This window comes from Meles meles, chromosome 3 (assembly GCF_922984935.1).
Source record: "Meles meles chromosome 3, mMelMel3.1 paternal haplotype, whole genome shotgun sequence".
NCBI classification, from domain to species: Eukaryota; Metazoa; Chordata; class Mammalia; order Carnivora; family Mustelidae; genus Meles; species Meles meles.
Genome location: NC_060068.1, coordinates 100,633,044 through 100,657,287, shown reverse-complemented (window position 1 = coordinate 100,657,287; position 24,244 = coordinate 100,633,044). Strand labels below are relative to the sequence as shown.

Here is a 24,244-nt window from a genome sequence, read left to right as displayed (position 1 = left end):
CAAAACCTCTGTTGCATTATATGCCCTGAAAACAACTGTCCCACATTACACTCCTGGTGTCCCCACACCTCGACCACTTCACCTGAAAGAGGAGGGTCAGTTGCTTTTAGAAACAATGCAAGGCCCCAAGTTCATGGCTTAGCTTTCAACTACAGTAAAAACAAAACAAACAGAACGCCCAAGAACATCAGTAATTTATGACAACAGGTGAGGCTTGCTGAACTTTCTCATTTCACTTAACCAAAACACAAGTTGGTGTGAGTGTCATCTCTGTTCTTTTCAGTTGTCTTTCTTCCAAGGTGGAGCATGTCACCATATAAGCAGGAAAAAAGAAGTTAAACAGGATGTGGCTGAGATGCTAAAATCAGGGAAAAGCCACACAAGAAAATCATTCCTCTGATTAATCTGAAGGCAATAAAATACACGACAATTTGAAAACCCCAGCTATTAGCTTCCTCAGGGCCCTTGTATTTTATCTGTCTTCACTCAGGGACAAGACCTCATTTAAAGCAACTGTTCTCAAACTGTGGGCCCTGGACCACCAGCAGCATCACCATCACCTGGGAACCTGCTGGAAATACAAATCCTCGGACAGCACCCCAGACCTACTGACTCAGCGACTCTGATGGGGGGCCCACCAATCTACATTGAACAAATCCTCCAGATGATTGTGATATTCAGGGACGTTCCAAATCATTAATTTGAAGTTTGAAAATCAATGTATACTTCTAAATGGAGTCCCATCACATTCTCTCATTTAACTTGGAGCTGACCTAAGACCTCACCCTTCAGAGTAAGATGGGATCCATGCTCAAGTGCATGAACTCTAGAGCTACTTGGTGAGTCTCATAAAAACGCCTCAAAATTTTTTTTTCAAAGAACAGAATAGATGTAGGAACACAGCAGTTTTTTTTTTAAGTTCTTTTTTTGGTACAACAGTTAATTCCCCCCAGGGGGCTGCACCATTCCTGGAAGTACTGCAATACCAAGTAGATGCGTGGAGTGGACGGAGCAACTCCCATTCCATCTCCTAATTCCAAAAATCCATTTAATATAATGTCCTCGGATAGAGGACGTATCAGATATTAAACTGATTAAGAACAAGTATTACACTTGATCTTGGCCAAAAGGCCGAGAAGCGATGAAACACAGCATTTTTAGATTGCATTTCAGTATTTCTGAGAACCTGCCATGTGCTATGCTTGTGCTAAATGAAATTATCTTACTTAGCGTCCTGTCATGAATAAATCCATTCACGGGCCAGGCTGGCATGCATTCAATGTCGAAGAACTTGTATATAAATGTTCATTTTGCTTCTTCTTTGGTAAACTGTCCTCACACTTTATTGTGTATCACAAGTAGAGTCTAAGGTTGCTTATACGAAACCATGTATACTATAGTAAGCCAACATAAGGAAATCTGAGGTCATGATGAATTACCCATGACAATGTTTGCTTTACTCCAAGGTTTTATCTTCTCACGTGTTAAAAATCCAAGACCAATAGATTTGGTCAGAAGCAAATCCATTACAATCATTTATTTTAGGCTCTGGTTCTCTCTAAAATAATGTTGTTCTGCCCTTTCCATTATGGACACCATTCTTCACGTAGACAATAAAAACTTAAGGGAAAAAAAAATTAAGTGATTCTAAACCTGCTTCCCTGAGACCTCAACAGTGTTTGTCGTCAACTAGATGTGGCAAGTGCCGATCCACCAGCCTCTACGCACGGCACCCTCCCCCAGACCGGAGAGTGTCCTCGAGATGTCAGAATCCTTCTCTATGGCATTTCAGGCAGCCTCTCCCAACCACTGGAAGGATTTATGGCCAATAAAATAGATTTATTTCACTGGCCAATCAAAGCATGCCCCTTTCTTATTTCTCTTCCTGCTCAAATACAGCTTTTAACCCCCTCCTTTCATTGTTCCCAGAACAATACAATTAAGCTTCAGTTAATCCTCAACCACAGTCTACAAATCGAGGGCACCCTGAGGGTCGCAATCATGCTGGATTGTGCTGAGCAGTTTGAACAATTTGAAAGCAGTTGTAATGCAGCACGTGGCACCACACTGCTCCGAAAATCAAAGAAGTAAGTAAATGACGGTCCTGAAGAGATCAGGAAACACCTGTGAGGCCGTGTCCTCCACCAATAACTGGGAAGTGTGCGGGGGAGTAGCCCAGGGAGGTTGATGCATTATACAGGGGTTAAAAGCATGAAAACATGGCTGGAGTAAATAATCCCGATTATGCTTCTGGTACTCACTGATGATTCTTTATTCGGCTAACGGGGCACCACACTGCTCCTTCAGCAGCATCTCCATTATTCTAATTCCCTAGAGAGAGAAGAAAGAACCATCAGAACAGTTCGGGGACAAGCACTTTTACATTCATCGTGACCCTTTCCCTTCAAGGAATCCAAATCGGGGCCCTAGTCTCATTTCAGAAAAGTAAGCTCATAGTCACACTTTATATTTCTGCAATATTTTTCTCACCAAAGTCACATACATTTTCTCTACATGGGCTCAGAATTAATCAAGGGAAACAGGTACAGGGGTTTAGAATCTCCATCTTAAATGTAAGAAAACAGGAGAAGAGAAGGTAAGTCACTTCTTGAAAGTGGCCCGCTCACTGGCATGCCAGAGCTGAATCATAACGGCAATAACAAGTGTTCATCGAGCACTTACAAACGCGCTACGCTGGCTGCCCAGGTTTTCGTGAGCATGGTCCTGGGCAGTGGGTGCAGGGTGCACCATGGAGACCCCTCCAGCACCTGGGCACCCCTTCCCCACCTGCCAGCACTGGAGGCACAGCCACCCTCACCCAAAGGTAAGCTGCCTTATCTGAGGTCGTCAACCCCTCTCCCGGGGCAGCCCACATCCAAGGACTGGTAGATAGAGAGGTCTATAGACCCTGGCCCCTTCCCTCAACTCCAGACAATTGGGAAGGACACCCCACGTCTGGAGGTCCTCATGGAATCAGGTGAAACCTTCACGGTAACACTACCTAGTTTAAAGCCCCTCCTGCCTGAAACCTGTTTCCGCCGCTCCCTTGCAAAGGCTGTTCCCAGAGGCTCTCTCCAGTCACCCTCTGCACCAAAGTCTCCATCTCTGAGTCTGTGTCCCAAGAGTCAGCCTGGAACACGTGGTTTGATAAAAACCCCTGAACAAGTACTATTCTTATTCCCATTTTACAGATGAGGAAACAGTAACTCCAAGAGATTTAAACAATTTCCCCCAAATCATGTATCTGTTGAGTAATAATGCAGGGAAAGAACAGAGCCATTCTATTCTGGCTTCAGAGGTTCCCTGACCCTTCTCACAAGCTCCCTCCATGACTACACATCCCGACCTTCCATGCACCCACCTTGCCAGTCAAAGTCTGCCCTGGAGGAAAGAGAAAAGCAGATACTCCCTCTTTCCTCATTCAAGAACAAGTTCTGCAGACCAGGGGACAAACCTTCACAGAGAAAGACAACATGATGATGTAATTATGAACGAGAGTTTTACGGAAGTCCGATATGGATGTGGGGGGATCTGGGATCTGGGAAAGGGAGACACCGTTCTCAGGGACTAGAAAGCAGTCTACAGGGAACAGGAACGATCTAAGCTAACCTCAAACACAAATCCTGGGACCACACACAGGAAGACTTTGATTTAACAGGACTCAAGCAGGCCTCAGAGTTGTGCACCATTAGTCAGCACCCAGGGGATTCCCGTGATCAGGCAGATCTGGGAAACACTGAGGGAGCTTCAAGAGAAAGTCTAGAGCTTCCTACTAAGGGTTTATTCGGTGACACAGCAAGCAGGTGAGCCTCTAGAGAAGACCATAAAATATATTTAGTGCCAAAGTACACCAAACAAAATGTAACATATCCTTGAGGTTTTAGATGCTCCTTCAGATTGCGGCTAGCCATCGCCACCAATACTGCCCCATCCTACATGGAAGAAGTATCAGTTAAAGGATTCTGACAAAATGCTGACCAGCACAGACTTGGGGGGAACTATAGCTGCAAACTTTAAGACTAGGAGCACTGCTGTCAGAGTCACGAGACCTGGGTTCTGGTCACAGTACTGCCAAGTTATTCTGGGGGTTTTTAGCTGAGTCACTTTTTACCAAGGAGTAACTAAGATTGGAGAGCAGAGAGGACAGCCAGGCCAGAGGGGTAGTGCAGCTGCACACCAGAACTGGGAGGGGAACCCACAGATGTACCTGCGGATCCCCACGCCCTGCTAAGACCCACACCGTCAGCATTTCTAGGGCTGGGGCCTGGAACCTGCAGATTTGTAATATACCTCACGTGGTTCTGAAGCCAAACTAGCTCATTTACTAGAATCTGTGAATGGCAGCCTGACACCACCTCAAAGATCCCTCCCAGCCCTGCCAGTCTGAGAGTGCATTTTGGAAGATAACAGTACATGCTGCCCTCTGGTCCTCTTAGAGCTACTGTCCTTGCAAAGACTTAGGGGGTAAGAAGGAGAGTGGGGACGAAACCACCAGTGCAACGAAATTTAATCTAACACTTTCCCTAAGATTTAACCGTTCACTTCTGCTCTTATTCACTCATTAACAGATTCACTCAATAAATATGATGCACCTACTGTGTGCACTAGAGATTAAAGGGTGAACAAACAAGACACAGCCCCTGCCCACATGGAGCTTACAGTCTAGTAGTTTCCATTCCCCTTGGTCCCATCTGTTTGTTTCAACCAAACCTTGAACAATAATTAAATGCCTTCCTTCTATTTTCAGGAAGAATAAAAATGGACACGTTGATTCCATTGCAACCTTCTCTTTGCATAAATCTGGTGGTATGTCTTTAAAAACAGGAAAGCACACTCCCTCCTTAGGAAGTGAGCACTGGTGAACTCTCCCCATCCGTCCAAATTAAGAATGCCACCACTTACCAAGCTGAACACTAATTGACATAAGTGAAGACTTTGAGGTTTGCCTTGGGAATTGAAAGACGTTATTTATTGAATCAATTATGTTCACAATGTGACAGCTGATTTTTCTTTCCCTTTTGCCCCCCTCTCTCATACCACTTTAGTCTTTTTAAGGAGAACAGTTAGAAATAGAAGGTGAAGAACAGGGGCAGAGAGAGACCTATCAAGTGAATTAAGAAAGAAAAAAAAAAAAAACCTAACAGGGAGGCCAAACCATTACTTAGTGCCTCTCTACAGTATGGAGGGACCAAATAAAGCCTAATCGATAGAGTCCTTTCAAATAAAGTTCCAATGCTTAAAACTCAACCCCTAGGAGATCAGCCTTAAAGAGGCTAAATTTACACCACTTATCACACAATGATGCCTGAAATGCAGAGCAAACATTAAGTGAATCCACCTTTATAGATATGGCTTAAAAGCTTTTTGGACTGACAAACCATAAACCAGCTTGATTTTATTACTCCTCTCCCCTCTGAGATTTTTTCTATTACAAGGCTATCTTTCTCTATTTGCCAATGTACAGATAAGTGAGGCCTCTCACGGTCTCATTTCCCTAATACAACACTGTGCCGGCCAAGGTGTCCCAGAGCCTCATGGATTGAAAACACTTCAGAGATTCCCCCATGCTAACAGTCTCTGAGAAATAGCTGATTATTGTGGGAAACAAAAGGCTTGTCTTAAGGGGGAGTTGGAAAAAAATGGAACTACAGGCCGCTTGATCCAGACAGTGTAATATTTATTCTCTTCTCCGATGGATGCTTCCTTAAGCCCTGACTGACCTAGGAGGTCCCACAGACAGTGATACCAGACCCTGTAAAAATGGCAAACTTCTAGGGGCGCCTGGGTGGCTCGGTGAGTTAAAGCCTCTGCCTTCGGCTCAGGTCATGATCCCAGGGTCCTGGGATGGAGCCCCACATCAGGCTCTCTGCTCAGCAGGGAGCCTGCTTCCCTTCCTCTCTCTCTGCCTGCCTCTCTGCCTACTTGTGATCTCTGTCTGTCAAATAAATAAATAAATAAATCTAAAAAAAAATTGGCAAACTTCGAAAGCAGTTTTCAAAAGACACATCTATGGGGCGCTCTTAACAAAACAAGAACTGCTCACTTAATTATCACACCGATAAAAGACGGGTGCAGAATTTGGCACACAAAAGGTACGTGATGTCGATGGATTACAAGACTGACACACTGATTACTTTCCAATGCCAGGCTGAAAGAGGCTGAGTTTTAGCCTTACAGTAGCTTTCTGCCCAGTGGTTAGCCTTCTTCAAAGGGCAGTCGAAAATGCCAGGATAACAAGGGCAGCCCAGATGATGTGAAAGAACAAAACAAGTTAAGAATAAAGAATGGAAATGGAGAAAAAAAGTGGGAATGAATGATGTGAAAAGAATTTGGCAGCAGAGACAGGACCTAAAATGGGTCCCAAAGAATCTGGATTAGCCACGAGCGGTTCACAAAGGGCAATAAATTCAAATGCTTAAATTCTCCTTATAAAACCACTCACCCTTCAATAAAAACATTTAATCGGGGCACCTGGGTGGCTCAGTCAGTTAAGCAGGTTAAGCAGTTAAGCGTCTGCCTTCTGCTCGGGTCACGATGCTGAGGTCCTGGGATGGAGCCCTGCACTGGGCAACCTGCTCAGTGGGAGTCTACTTCTCCCTCTCCCTCAGTCCCTCCCTCCTGCTTGTGTACACTCTCTCTAATAAATAAAATCTTAAAAAAAAAAAGAATTTACATCAAGGTGACCTCACTTCTTTTTCTGTTTTTTTTTTCTTTCATTCAGTTGGTTTACACAAAACTTTCTTCACATCTTTTCATTTCCTCTGTGTAGAGTATCAGTATGACTAAAAGAAGGACGAGAATCTGTCACTCCCTGCTTAAACCCTTCCAGAGTGTTCCACTGCTCTCATAATACACACACTCACTATCATGGCTCCAGGGATTTTCCCACACGGCTCAGGGCCCTGCACAGACACAGGCTGGCTTCCCATTCAGGCAACATGCGCAGCTCCTTTCTCTTCCACACGCTGCTCCCTCCAGCAGGAACATCCCCGAATCTACCAGTGGCCGGCTACCTCCTTGCCATACTGAGGTCTCAACTCAGCGAGCACCTCCTCAGACACTCCCGACAGCCCTACCTGAAACAGCCTGGCCACAGCCTGGATCACACAGCTGGGTCCTACTCCTCTTTATAGCACTTGTCACCAAAGGAAATGACTATGCTTTTTCAAATATTTTGTACTGTCAGCCATCCCCTTCCCCAACAGAAAGTAAACTCCAGGAGATGGGAGAAACACGTGGCCAGGGGGCATCATCTGTGGGGGGGGAAAGGGCCAAATCCACATCTAGTGTTTTCATTAAAGGTAACAGAAAATGGGGTGCCTGGGTGGCTCAGTGGGTTAAAGTCTCTGCCTTTGGCTCAGATCATGATCTCAGCGTCCTGGGATCGAGCCCCGCATCGGGCTCTCTGCTTAGCAGGGAGCCTGCTTCCTCCTCTCTCTCTCTCTCTCTCTCTCTGCCTACTTGTGATCTCTCTATCTCTCTGTGTCAAATCTTTAAAAAAAAAAAAAAGTAACAGAAACACTGCTCAAAGCTTCTCCAGGAAGACATCTTTTGCCCAATAACGCATCTTCAATCTGATGTAGGTTAATTCCTTAGGTCTTTAGGTCTTCCTCATCCATTAAAACTGGGATAACGCCAAGCAATACTAATAGTCAAAATCAGTGGCACATACTGTATGCCAAGCACTGTGCTGAGTGCTTTACCTCCACTGGCGTACCTTATTCTCCTATCTGCCTTAGAGAATTATCCTTTTGTTGTGGGGGGATGAGATCTGAGGTTCAGAAAAATTAAGCATCCGGACCAAAGTCACACAATAACTAAGAAGCTGAGTCCTGATTTGACCCAAAGCAATCAGGATTGCGAGTCCAGGCTCCAGGATGTTTCAGCACAAGGGGGCGGCAGGCATAAATGAGACTGCATATGTGAAAACGCCTATTATAACGCTGGGTACACGGCAGGGGCTTGTTCTTCCCTTCCCTATTTACTATGTTCAAAAAGCCGGATAAATAAATCAGACACTGTAGCCCTGCTCCCAAACTAAATCGCATGATTCTTAATATATGAATCAATATTTAATCACCTCTACAAATTATTTTAAATACAATGCTTTTCAAGTAGGCATATCTGATAGAATGTATGACCTCAATATAATTTTCCCGTAGTAGCTAATAAACTCTTGAGTAAGATTCATTTTTATTTTGATAAGTAACCCAAAAATCTTTAGGTGTAACTGCAGAACATGAACAGATATAATAATTCAGTTGTCTGTGCATCACATGATAAAACTCCCTCTCTCCTTAAAGAGAATGTTTAATCTCACAGTTGGTTATGGAAAAGAATATACCCCCAAATAATAAAATCTAAAACCTGGAAAAGACACTGTATCACCTAGTCCAGAGATGAAAGTCTTTTCAAGGAACCGAAGGTGGCCCACCTGACTTAGAAAGGTATCCCAGGATCAAGTATCAAGATGAAAGAGGACCAAGCCGTTTCCATCTTGCCAGTTCTCAAACTCTGACCTGGCATGAACATCTTAGTGGCTAAAAGGCACTCAGGCACTGGTGTTTGCCTATTTTATGAAGTTCCTTCCCCAACCCTCTAATGTAACCCCATTAGTCTATTTTCATTTCAATTTTTTTAAAACAAACTCCACATAATTTTATTTTTCCTAACTTGGGCTATATGGCTTTCTCACCACGGACTAATCAACAGACCAGCCTCCTACCTAGTGCCACATGCCATCCGTGACATTTCTGACAAATGATCTTCGTTACCTGCTTGGAAACCTCCACTAAGGAGGGGCTTTCTACCCCTATTCCATCTGTCAGTCCTCATTACAAGACAGTCTTCCCGACGCTCAGGTGGCACTGCTTCAGTGGCTGGCACACTGAAGGGGTCTAGTACCAACTCTTCAAACAAACTGAAACACAACAGGGCTCCTGTCAATTCTCTTTACTGGCATTTATTCACTATTCATCAAATTTAAGCGCAGTCATAATTCTGCCTTGCTTCTTCCCCGTTCTGAGAGATAAAATGATTACCAGCACGCTTGTTGTCTCTAACAATAAAGCCACGAGATGCCCAGATAATTCTTCTCTTATCTTTGACCTCTCCCCTTCTCTTCACCCACATTCACATTAACTTCCATACGTCAACAGTTTTCTTTACATGTGAGGCCAGCCTGCTGTCTTCAAATCTCGTGTGTCCTTTGGAGAAAATATAATTTTCCAAAGCCATATTTCAGTCAAAAATCCATCACAACAACTCTCACCAATACTGAGGATAGTGGGCTAACTACCTGCCAGCGACCTGAGTAAGCTGAGTGACATTATCTCAGTTAATCCTCTCAACGCTCCCCACAGCAAGACACGTTCACCCTCACCATTTCCAGGTAAGGAAATTGGGCCGTAATGACAGTAACTTGCTTGGGGTCACAGAGCAAGTTACGTGACCAACCTGAAATTTAAACCTGGATTTCTCCAACTCTTTCCACAATGAGTATTTATTTACCTCTTTGTTTCCAGACCCATACAATGGGCGGAAGGAAGTGAGGAAGCGTATTTCCTTGTGGGGTTGCTGTGAGGGTTGCGGAAGCGACATATAAAGCTCCTGACACATGACAGCCTTTTATTAGGCATTCCTGCCCATTCTCCCTGGGGCCTGAAAAGCGGCTACTGATTTCTTAGCAGACCCAAATCTGTCTATGGGCCCCTCACAACAGGACTCCCACAACCAGGCATCCCCCGTTCAGTGGATGGTCAGTGACCCACAGGAAGTGTCCACATGGGCTCACCTCATGCCTGGATCAGATTTTTCCTGGTACATTTTACTTGATCTTCACATCACCTCTAAGAATTACTGAAACTTATATTTGACAACACTGAGCCCCGCAGGGTAAACCAGCTTTCTCTAGCTCACAAGGTCTTCAGCAAAAGGAACAGAACTAGAATTCAGGTCACAGGAAAGAACTGTTTATACAAAGGCTACAGCCCTACTAGGGTGTGCCAAGCACATTATACGTTGATCTGATTTAATTCTCACACTCGATGTACGAGTCAGTGACGTGAAGAAAATGAGGCTTAGAGAGGCTCAGAAACTTGACCAATAGCACCCAGCAATGAAAGTGCAGAATCCAGATTCACACCCAGGTTTCTGTGACTAAGCCCACAATACACCACCTCCTTCAAAAAGTACATCTGCAAGGTTCTCTTCTCACATCACCAAAAAATGACATGTTGCCTTAGGCACAGTCCCTTGCTGCCATCTCAAAGTTATTTCCGTGTACATGTGAATGATTTTAATTTATCCACTTAGGGAGGCAGGCTAAGATGACCAAGCCACAGGTAATTCTTTTTTTTTTTTTTTTTAAAGATTTTATTTATTTATTTGACAGACAGAGAGAGATCACAAGTAGGCAGAGAGGCAGGCAGAGAGAGAGGAGGAAGCAGGCTCCCCGCCGAGCAGAGAGCCCGATGCGGGGCTTGTAACCCACTGAGCCACCCAGGCGCCCCCACAGGTAATTCTTGAAACTGGCCTGAGGATAAGAGCACCTCACCTCATCTCCAAATGCACTTCGTTTTCTGTTGATACCAAGTGAAGCTCTCTCATGCACCAGGAAGAAGCTGGAAGACAGGCACGTGCACAGGAAACATTTCTATTTTGACCCAATATCTGCCAATTAGAATTCCTCGGTTTTATCAAAAGCCAACTAACTAGTGAGGCTGTTACTTCCCACAAAAAGCCTTTTATCATTTCTTGGGGATAAAACTCCAGGGAGGTTGAACATGGTCTGAGGTTACAGCTTTGAGCCAGAGGGCCATCATGATCATTAGCTATAGAAATAAGAGACCTCACCTTCACTCCCCCATCCTTCACATTACCTGTCCAACGGCAGAACCATGACGTCCGTGGCAAATACAAGCATTTAATATTACAAACGAACACAAACAACCAGAACAAAAGCTACAAATAAACAACTAAAACCTAAAATCACTACATGCAAATAACAGCCCCTGCTCTTTTTTAAGGCTCATTTATTTGCAAAGGGGAAAAAAATACCATGCCGAGTTCACAGATGCAAATATCCTTTAAAATCCCCAGCCATTATCCCCATTATTGCCATTATTATCAGACAATAAACTGATAAGGGGAAAGAGAGAGTGAAGAAATGGTTGTAATAACATAGTTGATACTCTTTAAAAATTGCTGTATTTCAATTGCTAACTAAATGGAAGCATTACTGGTTAATCCCCAGGATCTTATCCTTCGTATTGTTTGGTCCCAGATATTCCTCCATGAATTAGTAACTCCCACATGCATGATGTTCTAAATCTACCAGCCACCTTGAATGTTTAACAGTGTAATAAAATTCTTCCCTTCAATAAAAAAAAAAAAAAAGCTTAGGTTTATAAAAAAAGAAAAAATAGATTTGCACATCCTCCACTTGGCGAACTGCAAACGTGGGACTCCTTCTAAAGAACGGGCCCCTGTAAGCGATTCTGGCTCTCCTTCCGAGACTAAAGCAAAACCCTCCAGGCTCAGAGACACCTGATTCACACTTCCTTTGGAATCTGGCCAAGAAACTGAGGTTCCCTGGAGGTCATTTGTTAGACCAGCGGACGTGGAAGAGGGTGAGCTGCTGGTAAAGTGAAGCAGCAGGGCTCTGTAGCCTGGTCATCAAGTACAGAGACCAACGGTCTGACTGGCTCACGTGAACACGGGTTCTACCACTCAGCACCCGTGTGGTTTGGCGCAAGTCGACTCACCCCGTCTCCTCATCTGTAAAATGGTCATAAACAGTCCTTACTGCAGAGCAGTGTTAAGCAAACTGAAGGAGGTTTAACACAGGTAAGTACTGAGGGTGATGCCTGGGGCAAAGGAAGTGCTCAACAAATACGACCTGTTACTACCTTTCTTTCACTGCTTTTAAGACTATTTTAGTGAATTATTAATAAATAATTTAATAAATAAATAAAGTAAGCTAGAAACAGGGGTGCCTGAGTGGCTCACTTGGTGTAGTGTCTGCCTTCAGCTCAGGTCATGATCTCAGGGTCCTGGGATCAATCAAGTCCCGTGTTGGGCTCCCTGCTTAGTGGGGAGTCTGCTCGCTCCTCTCCCCCAGTCCCTCCCCTACACCGCCCATTCACACTCTTTCACTCCCTAATAAATAATCTTTTAAAAAACTAGGATAGAGGGATGCCTGGTGGCTCAGTCGGTTAAGTGTCTGCCTTTGGCTCGGTCATGATCCCAGGGTCCTGGGATGGAGTCCCACATCGGGCTCCTTGCTCAGCAGGGTACCGGCTTCTGCCTCTGCCTGCTACTCTCCCTGCTTGTGCTGGATATCTTGATCTCTCTCTCTGACATATAAATAAATAAAATCTTAAAAAAAAAAAAAAAACTAGGATAGAAACATGAAGTCTTCATACATTTGGAAAAATCATCCAGTAACATGCACACGTGTTCACTAACTGAATAACTACTGACTGAGCACGGACTATGGGCCAGGTGCTGAGACCCACACTGAAGCCTCCTATTCACTAAGACAAAGAATCACGACAACAGTTACATCTTGGTAACAGTACTTCAGGGCATCTTTTCTAAGGTGTTGACACAAAATATGAAAGATCCCATGTTTAAAGATGTTTCACATGGTCTCACTGCTAATGGGAAGCCTGGAAACAACTTCAATGCTCAATCCTAAAGAAACAGGGCAATCAGTTATTTTACGACAACTGAACGAAATATTATGTGGTCATTAAAATGTTGGCTTTGTGGTTTCTATAGTTGCTGTGGTAGGCATTTGTGATATAATATTACTTGAAAAGAGCAAGACATGAAATTGTACTTATACCGTAATTATGGCTGTTTAAAAATCTGCATATAAAAGACTGAAAAGAACATGCCAATTTGAGCTATAATAGCAAGATAACAGTTATCATTTCTGGAGTATTTAATATGTGCCAAGATATTTTAAGCACTTCTTTATACCATTCCCTTTTATTCTCCTGCTCCGAAGGTAAGTACTATCATTCACATTCCATCAGAGGCTCAACGTGTACACACCCTATGAGAGGGGGCCCAGAGATTTAAGGTCGGGCTCCCAAAGACAGGCTTATCAAAACCTCTAAAAACAACTATCTGTAGCCTTCATAGGAAAAACAAGTTCTCACTTAGAAATTCCTTGCATTTTTCTTTTCAAATAATAACTGATTATTTGCTGTGTGCCAAGTCTTGTCCTGAGCATTTCATGCATGTAACTCATTTACTTCTCCCAAGTACTTGATGAAACAGGTCCAATATGATCCTTACTTTAGAGGAGGAAAATGAGACTCAGAAAGTTAAAAGGCTTACTGAAGGTCACACAGCTGATCAGCAGGACATTCTGCTGGTCTTCAAAGAGATCTAGGGCAAAAGAACCTACATGGCTCTGCTGAAAATACATATTTTATGACACTTATGTGCAGGTAGCACTTATTCAAAAACATTTTAAACAAAACCTTAAATTTTTTTGTTTGTTTACAGACTAAAAGAGTCTTTTTGGGAGAAGTGCAGCCATTTTTAAAATTATGAAATATTCAAACATATTAAGAAGCGGAGAGAACAGAAAAAAACAGTATGCTTTAAAAAATGTTAGTGGATTGAGCCGCTGCCTTCGGCTCAGGTTATGGTCTCGGGGTCCTGGGATCGAGCCCCGCGTCGGGCTCTCTGCTCCGCAGGGAGCCTGCTTCCTCCTCTCTTTGCCTGCCTCTCTGCCTACTTGTGATCTCTCTCTCTCTGTTAAATAAATAAAATAAAAAATAAATAAATAAAATTTTAAAAAATTTAAAAAAAAAATGTTAGTATCTTGAAAAGTAAAAAAGCTACATCCCCACCAGAGGGATGTAAATCTTAAATTGGTGTCAGTATGAAAGGAGCCATTCTCAAAAACCCACCATTTTCCTTTACTAAGGAAATTCGGAGAAAAATAGAAAAATAGTTTAGCTAGAATCTAAGTAAGAAAGCTAGACAAGAGGGACGCCTGTGTGGCTCAGCTGGTTAAGCCGCTGCCTTCGGCTCAGGTGACGATCCCAGGTCACGATCTGGGATCGAGTTCCGCATCTGGCTCCTTGCTCAGTGGGGAGCCTGCTTTTCTCTCTGCCTCTGCCTGCTTGTGTTCTCTCTCTGATAAATAAATAAATAAAATCTTTAAAAAAGAAAAAAAGAAAAAAAGCTAGACAAGAAATAAGAAGTCAAGGTGACTCAGTTTATTAAATATCTGACTCTTGTTTTGGGCTCATGTCATGATCTCAGGATCATGAGATCAAGCCCGGTGTGGCGCTCCACGATGAGCCTAGAGCCTGCTTAAGATGCTCTCCCTTGGGATGCCTGGGTGGCTCAGCCGGTTAAGCCACTGTCTTCGGCTCAGGTCATGATTCCAGGGTCCTGGGATCGAGTCCCGCATCCGGCTCCTTGCTCAACAAGGAGCCTGCTTCTCTCTCCACCTCTACCGGCTTGTGCTCGAGCGCGTGCTCTCTGATAAATAAATAAAATCTTTAAAAAAAAAAAAAAAAAAAAAGATCGTCTCTCTCTCCATCTCCCACTCTGCCCCTCTCTCCCCCCTCACTCTCAAGGGGAGAGGAAGGAAGGGGACAAATTCCAGGCAGCAGGGGGGGATTCCAAAGAAATGGAAAATGACAAAGAAATATCACTCCAACAAACCTTGGTTCACAAGCCACAGGCTTCTTTCCTCCTTACCCGGCAGGCACTCCAGCTTTGTGCCCCTGTCCTGCTGGGGCTCTGCCTGGTACTACAAGTCTCACAAAGGGTGGTCACAAACCAAAGGGGTCATTCAGCAAGAGATAACATTATCCCACAGAGTGGGGAGACAGAGTAAGAAATCACCACCTACAGAGGAGGAAGAATGATCAAGGGGAACAGCTGGACACCCCAGAGAACCCACAGAGCATTTAATTAGTATGCTGCAGGGCTTAAGCACACAACTGAAGTTTAACTATTGGATGTACCTTTAAGAAATTAAATTACCTTTGCAATTCAAGTTGCTGTACCCAGAGTTCTGTACTAATTCCTGATCTGAAAAGCCTCAATGACATTTTCTTGGCCTTGCTGGTTAAACTAAGAATCTTAATTTAGCACAAAGAACCCAGCTGAATTCAAGTCCAGTCCGACAAAAGATTTGATCCACAAAAACTCTGGGCCTCAAATACATCTAATCCACACAATCGGCAGACACAGCCCCAGGTTTTCCAATATTTCAATGCCACCTGGCCAGAGCCATTTCAGTTTTCAATTCTGTGTCTGCCTTGGGTTTCTATGAGGTGTGTGAAGATTTATGGTGGCCACAAATACCTATGTTCTCGTTGTCTCTGTTTTTGAATTTAGCACAACAGGGTGGGAAAATGAGCTCCAGAAGTAATAGATGGGTTGCAAAATTCTATCTGGAACTGTGGGGAGAACATGGCTCCCACATCTCCAGAGACTCCTGGGTGGGAGTGAGAGTGAAGGAACACTAGGAAAGCAAGCATCACAGTAAGTGTTATGGAGACAATGACATTTTCTCTGTATTTTGACAAGTGTTGACTTCAAGGTCATCAGACTCCAAGGTCATACCCCATGCTGATGGAGACTCACCATGCATTTGTCCTGTCTCCTCAGCCAAGCTTTTGGGGGGAAAGGATTCTGCCCTCCAGGACAGGGAGTCAAAGAATATGGCAGTTAAGACGATGGGCTCTGATGTCAGACCCTGGAATTCTAGCTCTGCCACCTGCTGGCTGAAGACCCTGTGCAAGTAAAACAGCCTTTGTGCCACCACTCCCTCATCTGCAAAATGGAGCCGTAGAATAGTCTCTCTCTCCCTCAGAATCATTGGGAGAACCCACTGCTTATAAAATAGTGCAGTGTTTGGCTCATGGTAAATACTCAATAGATTATAGTTAATATTAATATTGTATCCAGTTTTCTCCAAATTTCCCGAACAGTCTGTGCTTTCAGAAAGCATGATTAAAAATAAGGCAACATATCTATAATGGGGTACCCATAGCTCAAAGATCTTTGTAATAAGCACTTTATTTAGCTCATCTGAGTAGGACTATCAAGTGAAACTGTAACTTCCCTACCACATGCTTACTACCCCCCTTGCTAACTAGTATTTTATGCAAGCATGTTTATTATTTTTAAATATCTTATCACCAACACCTCAACCCTCGACTACCTATTTGTTACATGAATTATCTCTGACAGTCCTGGATCCCCACTTAGCTTAAACTCCTGAATGTTTAGGAAGGCTTAAAAACTATTTGTTAGAAAAAAAATTCAAATCTTGGTATTTACACACTGAAGGAAAGGAGAACAGCTCCAAAGAACAACAACAAAATCGTTATCATGTCAGAATTAAAACCAACTCTCCTAGTTCAATCCCTGGAGTTCAGAGCAACCAATCCAAGCAATGTGCCCACTTGGCCACGGCAGGGTCACCACTTGGATTTCCTGATTCTCGGCCCCTGCGTTAAATGTTATATGATGTACACAGACGTGACTTCAGTTCACTATGCAAATAATGCCAATGACACATCTAGAGCTCAAGAAACCACTTTCTGCCATTTCACCTAAGAGCCTAACCTCTCAGGTTCATTGCGTTTCATAGAAGGCAATGCCCCATAGCTGCAGCTGGGTGGTTGCAAAGTTTCCCCCAAAGCTTTACCACTGAGCAATCTACTACCACCCTGATGAATTCAACTGAGCCATCAAGGAATTCTGGATTCTCAAGTCCCCTGGTCAAGGTAAAGGCATTGACTTAATCTCAGGGAAAGGACCAAAGACTGTTACCAGTCACAGCATACTCATTTTTACCTAGAGGTTTTCACTACAAAGGCTACCTTGCTCGGGACTAAAACTCTACAGAGCTAGCAGGACAAGCTGAGCTGACAGGGAGGGGACAGGTAAGCAGAGGGCTGTTACTATCATTCAACTGATCTAGCAATAAGCTGTTAAAAATCAGAACTCCTGGTAATATTCTCACAGCATCTAATGAATAAATAGGAAATAAATCAATCTATTTGAGCACTCAAGAGTGGGATTAAAAAGTATTATCAACAGAGGTAAATTGAGAGCAAGGAAATAAACCCTGTGGAAGTCAGGACAGAAAATAATTCATCAGTTCTTTCAAGTGGTTCAAGTGATGTAAAATGTCTTGAAAAGATTCACATAACCACGGAAATACAAGTACCCGACATGCCGTCAGCAGATTATTACACTGATGTTCGTATGTCATACTTGTGACTTTCATTTATTCTTCTGAATGACATTTTCATTTGCTGTCTTCCTCTATTTCTGGGTTTTGAATGTCCACTCTTTTTTAGGGTTGTGACTACCCTGCATGTGTAGTCTACCAGGCATTCATTTCACAGATGAGGAACTGAGCAGCTCAGGGCAACAAGTCTGAGGTGACACCATCAGCTTGGAGGAGGACTGAGGTCAAACAATTAGTTAACGACAGAAGCATTAACTTTCAACGTCTTTGTAGAAGAATCAGAAGACTGGAGCTAACAATTTCATTTCCTCTTCTCAATAATCCTATGAGGGTAGAATAACGAACCCTGCTTTCCTAATGACAAAGGAAATTCTAAGAGGTTAGGTCCTTCATTCAAGTCACACAGCAAGAAAACTGGTAATACCCAGTTGGCTTCTGATGGAAGCTACAAACTGGCAAAAATTCTTTTGTAAAGAAATCTAGCGATTTGCATCAAAGACCTTAAAAATGTGCACACTCTTTAACCCAGGAAGTGATGAGAAATATACACAAGTATGTGTATTCATGGATTTACCACAATATTATCTATAATGGTGAAAAACAGGAACCAACAACAGGAGCAATTCTGCCACTGGAATATTATGAAGGCAGCAAAACTCATGTTTTCAAGGAAAATGTTACCACTGTGTCCATAAATGAAAAATATGGGCTAAATGAACAGAATAATCCCAATTTTGTCTTCCAAAAAAGTACCATACATACATACGTATGCCAACATACACAAAGACACACAGAAGGAACTAAATCAAAATGTTACATGTGGACACAATAGTATTAAAATTACAGATTTACAAATGATAAATAATGTTTAAAACACCATAAACTGCTGCAATATAAAATTTTTGTTCAGATAAGTATTTAAGAGGGTACTTACATATAAAAATAACTTTCTTATCAGAGAACTTCTCTTAATGCTAATAATTCTTGAAGTTTCTCTATGTGCCAGCCGTATTTCATATATGTACCCTCACTTCATCTTTAAAAGAATCCTATGTGGGGCACCTGGGTGGCTCAGTGGGTTAAAGCCTCTGCCTTCGGCTCCGGTCATGATCCCAGGGTCCTGGGATCGAGCCCCACATCGGACTCTCTGCTCAGCAGGGAGCCTGCTTCCCTCTCTCTCTTTGCCTGCCTCTGCCTACTTGTGATCTCTGTCGAATAAATAAATAAATAAATAAATAAATAAATAAATAAATAAAATAATAATAACAATATGAGGTACGACCACCATCACTCTGTTTTGGAGATGAGAAAATTCAGGGTCCAAGATGTGAAATGTGATGTGTAGGAAGTGAAAAAACCAGAGCATGGACCAAAGAGGACTTCTCTGAAGCTTCACATTCAATCCCGTGTTAAACACATAGCCAGCCAAAACCTTGTTTCACGCTGAATGATCTTTGTTCAGGAATTGATATCTAGTATGATTATCAGGATATCTGTAATTTGCTTCAAAATATGTCAGCACATACAGTATCTTATTCACGTGCCTGTGTCAGTTGACCTGATGCAGGCTGCAGGCTCTATGGGCTGGGCTATGAGCATTCTTATCAGCAAACCTCCAGAAACTTCAGTTACCTCTACCCTTGAAAACAGCAGGGGCTTTGATAACTGGAATAAGGAATGTTAAAATTGTGAATTTTCACTGGTAAAGCTAGTGGCTTCCTAGTGAGTGTGCCACATGGACTCACCTTAATTTCATTAGTGGAACTTAAAGATACAGGGATCAGCTCAAAATTCCAGAGATAGACCCATCCTTGCACAACGAAGCTCTAAGATTCTATCCAGCAAGTCCTACACCAGCCAACTTTAGGGATGGCACCCAAAGTTTATGCCTAGATGGTCCTATGACTGCCCACTGGATCAGAAGATCTGGCTGCCTGAGGCTATCTTTAAAACAGCTGAATCCTGCCTTTGGAAGTGTCAGCTGTTCTCAGTGAGCTAGCTGCTTATGTAATTCATGATCAGAGCACCTGAAAGGACAGAGATTTAATCAAACTGATAAAAGAGGTGAACTATTTCATGCCTACTTATAAACAAAGGGTTAACAAAATGTCTGCATGCGTTGCAGAATTTTTATAAGCTGGTAGTAAGGTTGTGAGGGGGCAGCTGACCCTTAAGAACTTCTAATTATCATCAATTCCCAATAGGTGTCAAAGGAATTTAACAGTTGTACGTGCGACTTGGCATATCATCAGTTGAGGTCAGAATGGTAGGCAGTGCTGACATTGCTCCTAGTGATTTCCTGCCTCTTGGTGTTTATGCCCTGTGTAATTCCCCTCCCTTGACGGTGGGCTGCATCTAAAGCACACAATACAAAAAAAGAAATGGGCTTCACTTCTATGATTAGGTAACAAAAACTATGGCTTTTCCCTTGCTAGCAATCCCCTGCCCCCTCTCTTGCCTGCTGCCATGTTGTGAGAGCCCCATCCAGCAAGGAGTCAAGGGTGGCTGGTAGACTCCTACCAGCAACGACATGAATGCATCTGGAACTGAATCGTCCCCACAGAGCCTTCCAATGAGATCACAGCTCCAGCCAACACCTTGATTACATCTCTGTAAGACCATGAAGCAGAAGACCCGACTAAGCCATGCTCAGACTCCAGACCCACAGAACCCGAGGGACAGTAAGTGCGTGTTGTTGTAAGCTGTGGGGCGCCAGGATAATGTGTTATACTGCCATAGATGACTAACAGAGTTTACAGAAATGAGGCAACCAAATAGTAGCCAGGTTTTTCAAATGCCCATTTGGACTACTACAAACACCGTGTCTCAGGGTACGTGTGCATGTGCGTGTTTGTGTGTGTGTGTGTTTTGTATACAGTGTGTGTGTATACATATACAAACACACATGCACTTATATATACTGATATGTACACAAGAATAGCATCATCCATCTCAGGGAATTATATTCCACTATTAAAATAGGTTTTTATAAACCCCCTAAGGAAACAGCATGCTCAGATATCTTTAGCTGAAGCATGTGTAGGCCAGACCTTCTTTAAACTGATGTTCAAACTGTCTGACTTGCCCACATTGTTTCAGTGACAAATATTTCATGTGCTGTTGAGTTCAGCCTCTCTCCACTTCAGCCTCCCGATCAACACAAGAATAACGATGGGAAGAATAATGGAGCCTTGCCAGGAGAGTGGCTAGGATAACAAATTATTTTATTACTCATTGAAAATGTCTTAAAAAAAAAAGAAAGAAATAAAAAAAACCTCTACCCAAGTACATCATGAGAGCTCTGCATTTCCATAGCTTTTACAGTGTCTCCAAGCACAGAGACAATGGAGCTAAAAAAGCACACCTGCAGACAAGAGTGTTCTCACCCGTATTATCTCCTAAGCCTCGCCCAGAAGAGGAAAACTGGAAATATGCAAGAACCACTTGGGAGATCACTAAAAAGTTCTTTTGCTTTTGGTTTGGAATTTTGCAGGTTGGGGGCCGGGAGACTGGAGACTGAATTTGGGAGATTCGGAGACAGTACAACCAGTGTGTATGAAGCACACGGTCTCAGTGGGAACTGTATCAAAACAAGGTGGCAATTTATTTGGAGGAGTGAAAAATATCTTATACTTTTTATGTATAAAACCAAGGCATAATGTTATGTATAAGCAGATAATCATATACCCATGGTATTAATATTTCATGGGGAGGGGACAAACGGGGAAAAAAAAATCTACAAAGACTCACTGGGTATGGGTGGATGATAATGAAGAAAAGGTTGAAGATAAAGACCCAAAGCCTACCTTCCCAGAACTGGAGACAACTGCAGAGCCGCACGTACCCATGGAATATCCTGATCTCTCTGTTGTGTCCTTCTTCTAGGATCCCTGAGGTGGACTTGACTGGCTTGGGCTCCACCAGCCCTGCTTCACAGCTGTTGGCCATTCCCCCTAGGCTCCAGAAATGTGTATGATGCCTTTCATGTGTCTCAGACTTCCCGCAACCTCTATTTTCTGTCAGAGATTTCTCTCTGTTTTCTGGATCTGGTTTTTTTTTTTTTTTTTTTTTAAGATTTTATTTATTTATTTGACAGAGAGAGATCACAAGTAGGCAGAGAGGCAGGCAGAGAGAGTGAGAGGGAAGCAGGCTCCCCGCCGAGCAGAGAGCCCGATGTGGGACTCGATCCCAGGACCCTGAGATCATGACCTGAGCCGAAGGCAGCGGCTTAAACCACTGAGCCACCCAGGCGCCCCTCTGGATCTGTTTTTTGAATGTGCTTGCTCGCCTCAAGGCAAGTTAAAACATGTACTTAAGTAGTATCCAGTGTGCTACTTTTCTATGGCACTTTTCAACAGTTCCAACCCATCAGGGATCAAAACTGTTCCCGAGAACCTGAAATTACGACAGGGACAGAGACTATGGCGGAGTCAAGAGACAACCGAATGCCTCTCAGACTGAGGAGAGCACCATATGGCATGCTCACTGGTGTCACCAGCCAACAGTAGAGTATATATAGCACCACTCTTCTGGACGGACTTGAGAAAAATACAGAGTAATGGTATACAGTCCATTGCGGCCATGGACAAAGATAGCTAGCTATCTCAAAAACAAACTTTGAAGCAGTTCCTCAAAAATTTAAACAGAATTACCACAGAATCCAGAAAAAGAATTGAGAGCAAAGACTTGAGCAGATATTTATAGACCCATATTCATGGCAGCATTACTCACAATAGCCAAAAGGTGGAAGAAACCCAAGTGTCCACTGACAGATGAATATAAATAAGACGTGGTACAAATACATAATGGAACAACGCTCAGCCTTAAAAAGAAATACTGACACACACCATGACATTGATAAACCTTGAAAACATTATGCTAGGTGAAACAAAAAGCACAAATATTGTACGATTCCACTTACATGGACCACCTCAAGAAGTCCAATTCATAGAGACAAAAATAAAAGGGCGGTTGCTGGGAGCTGGGAGAAGCAAGGAATGGGGAGTTAACATTTTAGCTACTAAGCTATTCTTAGGAAGGTGAAAAAGTTCTGGATTTGGATGGTGCTGATAGTTGCACAACACTGAATACACTCAATGACCGTAAACTGTGCATTTAAAAATAGTCAAACTGGTAAATTTTACATAACATGTACCTTATCACAATAAAAAATCTTTAATATAGTTTTTAATATTTAGGGTGGGGGAAACTGGGCAATATTTACTGTAGGTTTACCTCTACTTCTAGATCTATGATTCTGGCAGGTCAAATAACATCTGGAAAACTCATACTTTCTCTTCTCTAAGGCCCCACTTCCCATTGCAGACCATCGCATGTACTCAACAGCTCGTACTCCATCATGCCCCCAGGAGTCTAAGCCAGAAAGTATCTGTGCCGTGCTTGAATCTGGATTTGATTAGCAGCTCAAAAAGTGAAGGTGCTTCCACCCTGAGAATCCACGATTCCCTGAAATTTCCAACTGACGGGTGACATTTTTGCCTCGTCTTTTATGTCACCAACCACACCATTCCCCACATCACCTTCACGGGTGTGTTTTCTTCTTATTGAAATGCAGCTGGCACACACATAATATTAGTCTCAGATGTACCACGTGATGATTCGGTATTTGTATGTACTCATACCATCTGTCAGTGGGTATTTAGGTTGTTTCCGTATCTTGGCTAATGTAAATAATTCATTATTACATGGAGGTACATCTATCTTTTGAGTTAGTGTTCTCATATCCTTTGGATGAATACCCAGAAGTGGAACTGCTAGATCATAGGATAGGTCTATTTTTAATTTTTTTAGGAACCTCCATACTGTTTTCCACAGTGGCTGGAAAACCACTTACATCCCCACCAGCAGCGCACAAGAGTTCTCTTTTCTCCCACCGCCAACACTGGTTATTTCCTGTTTACTGACACCAGTTACTCTGACAGTTGGGAGATGGTATCTCATTGTGGTTTTGATTTGCATTTCCCTGATAATTTGTGATATTCAACATTTTTTCCTGTACCTGTTAGCCATCTGTATGCATTCTTTGGAAAAATGTCTATTTGGTTCCTCTGCCCATTTTTTTAAACATTTGTTTAGGGGTTTTGCTATTGTTTTTTGTACATGGTGTGAGGAAGTGGTTCAGTTTCATTTTTTCTCATGTAGAGGTCCAGTTTTCCCAGCACAATTCGTTGAAAACACTGTCCTTTCCCTACTGTATATTCATGGTTATTCTGTTATAAATTAATTGACCAAATAAGCATGGGTTGATTTCTGGGCTCTCTATTTTGTCCCTTTGATCTGTATGTCTGTTTTTGGGCAATACCATAAGGGTTTGATGACTACAACTCTTTCTATAGTTTGACAGCAGGGAGCACAATGCCTCCAGCTTCTTTCTCAACATTGCTTTGGCTGTTTGAGGTCTTCTCTGCTTCCATACAGACTCTAGGACTGTTTATTCTACTTCTGTGAAAAATGCCATTGAAATTTTTTTTGTAATATGAAGACACTTTCAAGACAGCACAATAACAGACTCACAGTCCACAGGAAAGCAGAAAAAAGGATATAACTAACAGCTGAACACACCCTCAACCTGTCTGGCACTCTGGAATTTCGACCAGGTAGGAACTGGGTAAAACCAGAAGCAGGGAGCTCCGACCAGAAGGGAGGACACTCTCCAGCCATTCAAAACCCTTTCAACTACCAACATCAGAGCCCCTCATTCCCCTGGCCATTCCAAGTTCTTCCATAGCAACTGAATTCCTTGCTTCTGCATTCCTCTGTCCTTCCTGTAAATACCACATCACCTTGCTCTAGCTCTAGCAAGCACGCAGCATCTGCAACCACACACGCGGTTGCCTGAGGGCAGAGCCAGTAGATGTGGCAGTGGGATATAATCATTAACAGCACACTCTACAGACCGCCAGGTCAGGGTTCAAATCCCAAGTTCACCACTAATTCTGTGACCTTGAAAAAAACTGCTTTATGGCCTGGGACCTCAGT

At 43.0% G+C, this 24,244-nt stretch overlaps 1 protein-coding gene and 1 non-coding gene across 3 annotated transcripts in view; both read right to left on the bottom strand.

Moving 5' to 3' along the window:
• PRELID2 (PRELI domain containing 2) overlaps window positions 1-24,244 on the bottom strand; it is a 66,306-nt gene that overhangs the window by 3,368 nt on the left and 38,694 nt on the right. For both annotated transcript variants that reach the window (XM_046000883.1, XM_046000884.1), the window contains one exon: window positions 2,262-2,331. In XM_046000883.1, coding sequence (XP_045856839.1) covers window positions 2,272-2,331 — 60 coding nt within the window. In that variant the 3' untranslated portion in view covers window positions 2,262-2,271. The remainder of the gene's footprint in view (window positions 1-2,261; window positions 2,332-24,244) is intronic.
• Window positions 953-1,143, bottom strand: LOC123939377. Its single transcript, XR_006817834.1, has one exon. It is a non-coding gene; the product is annotated as a U2 spliceosomal RNA (small nuclear RNA).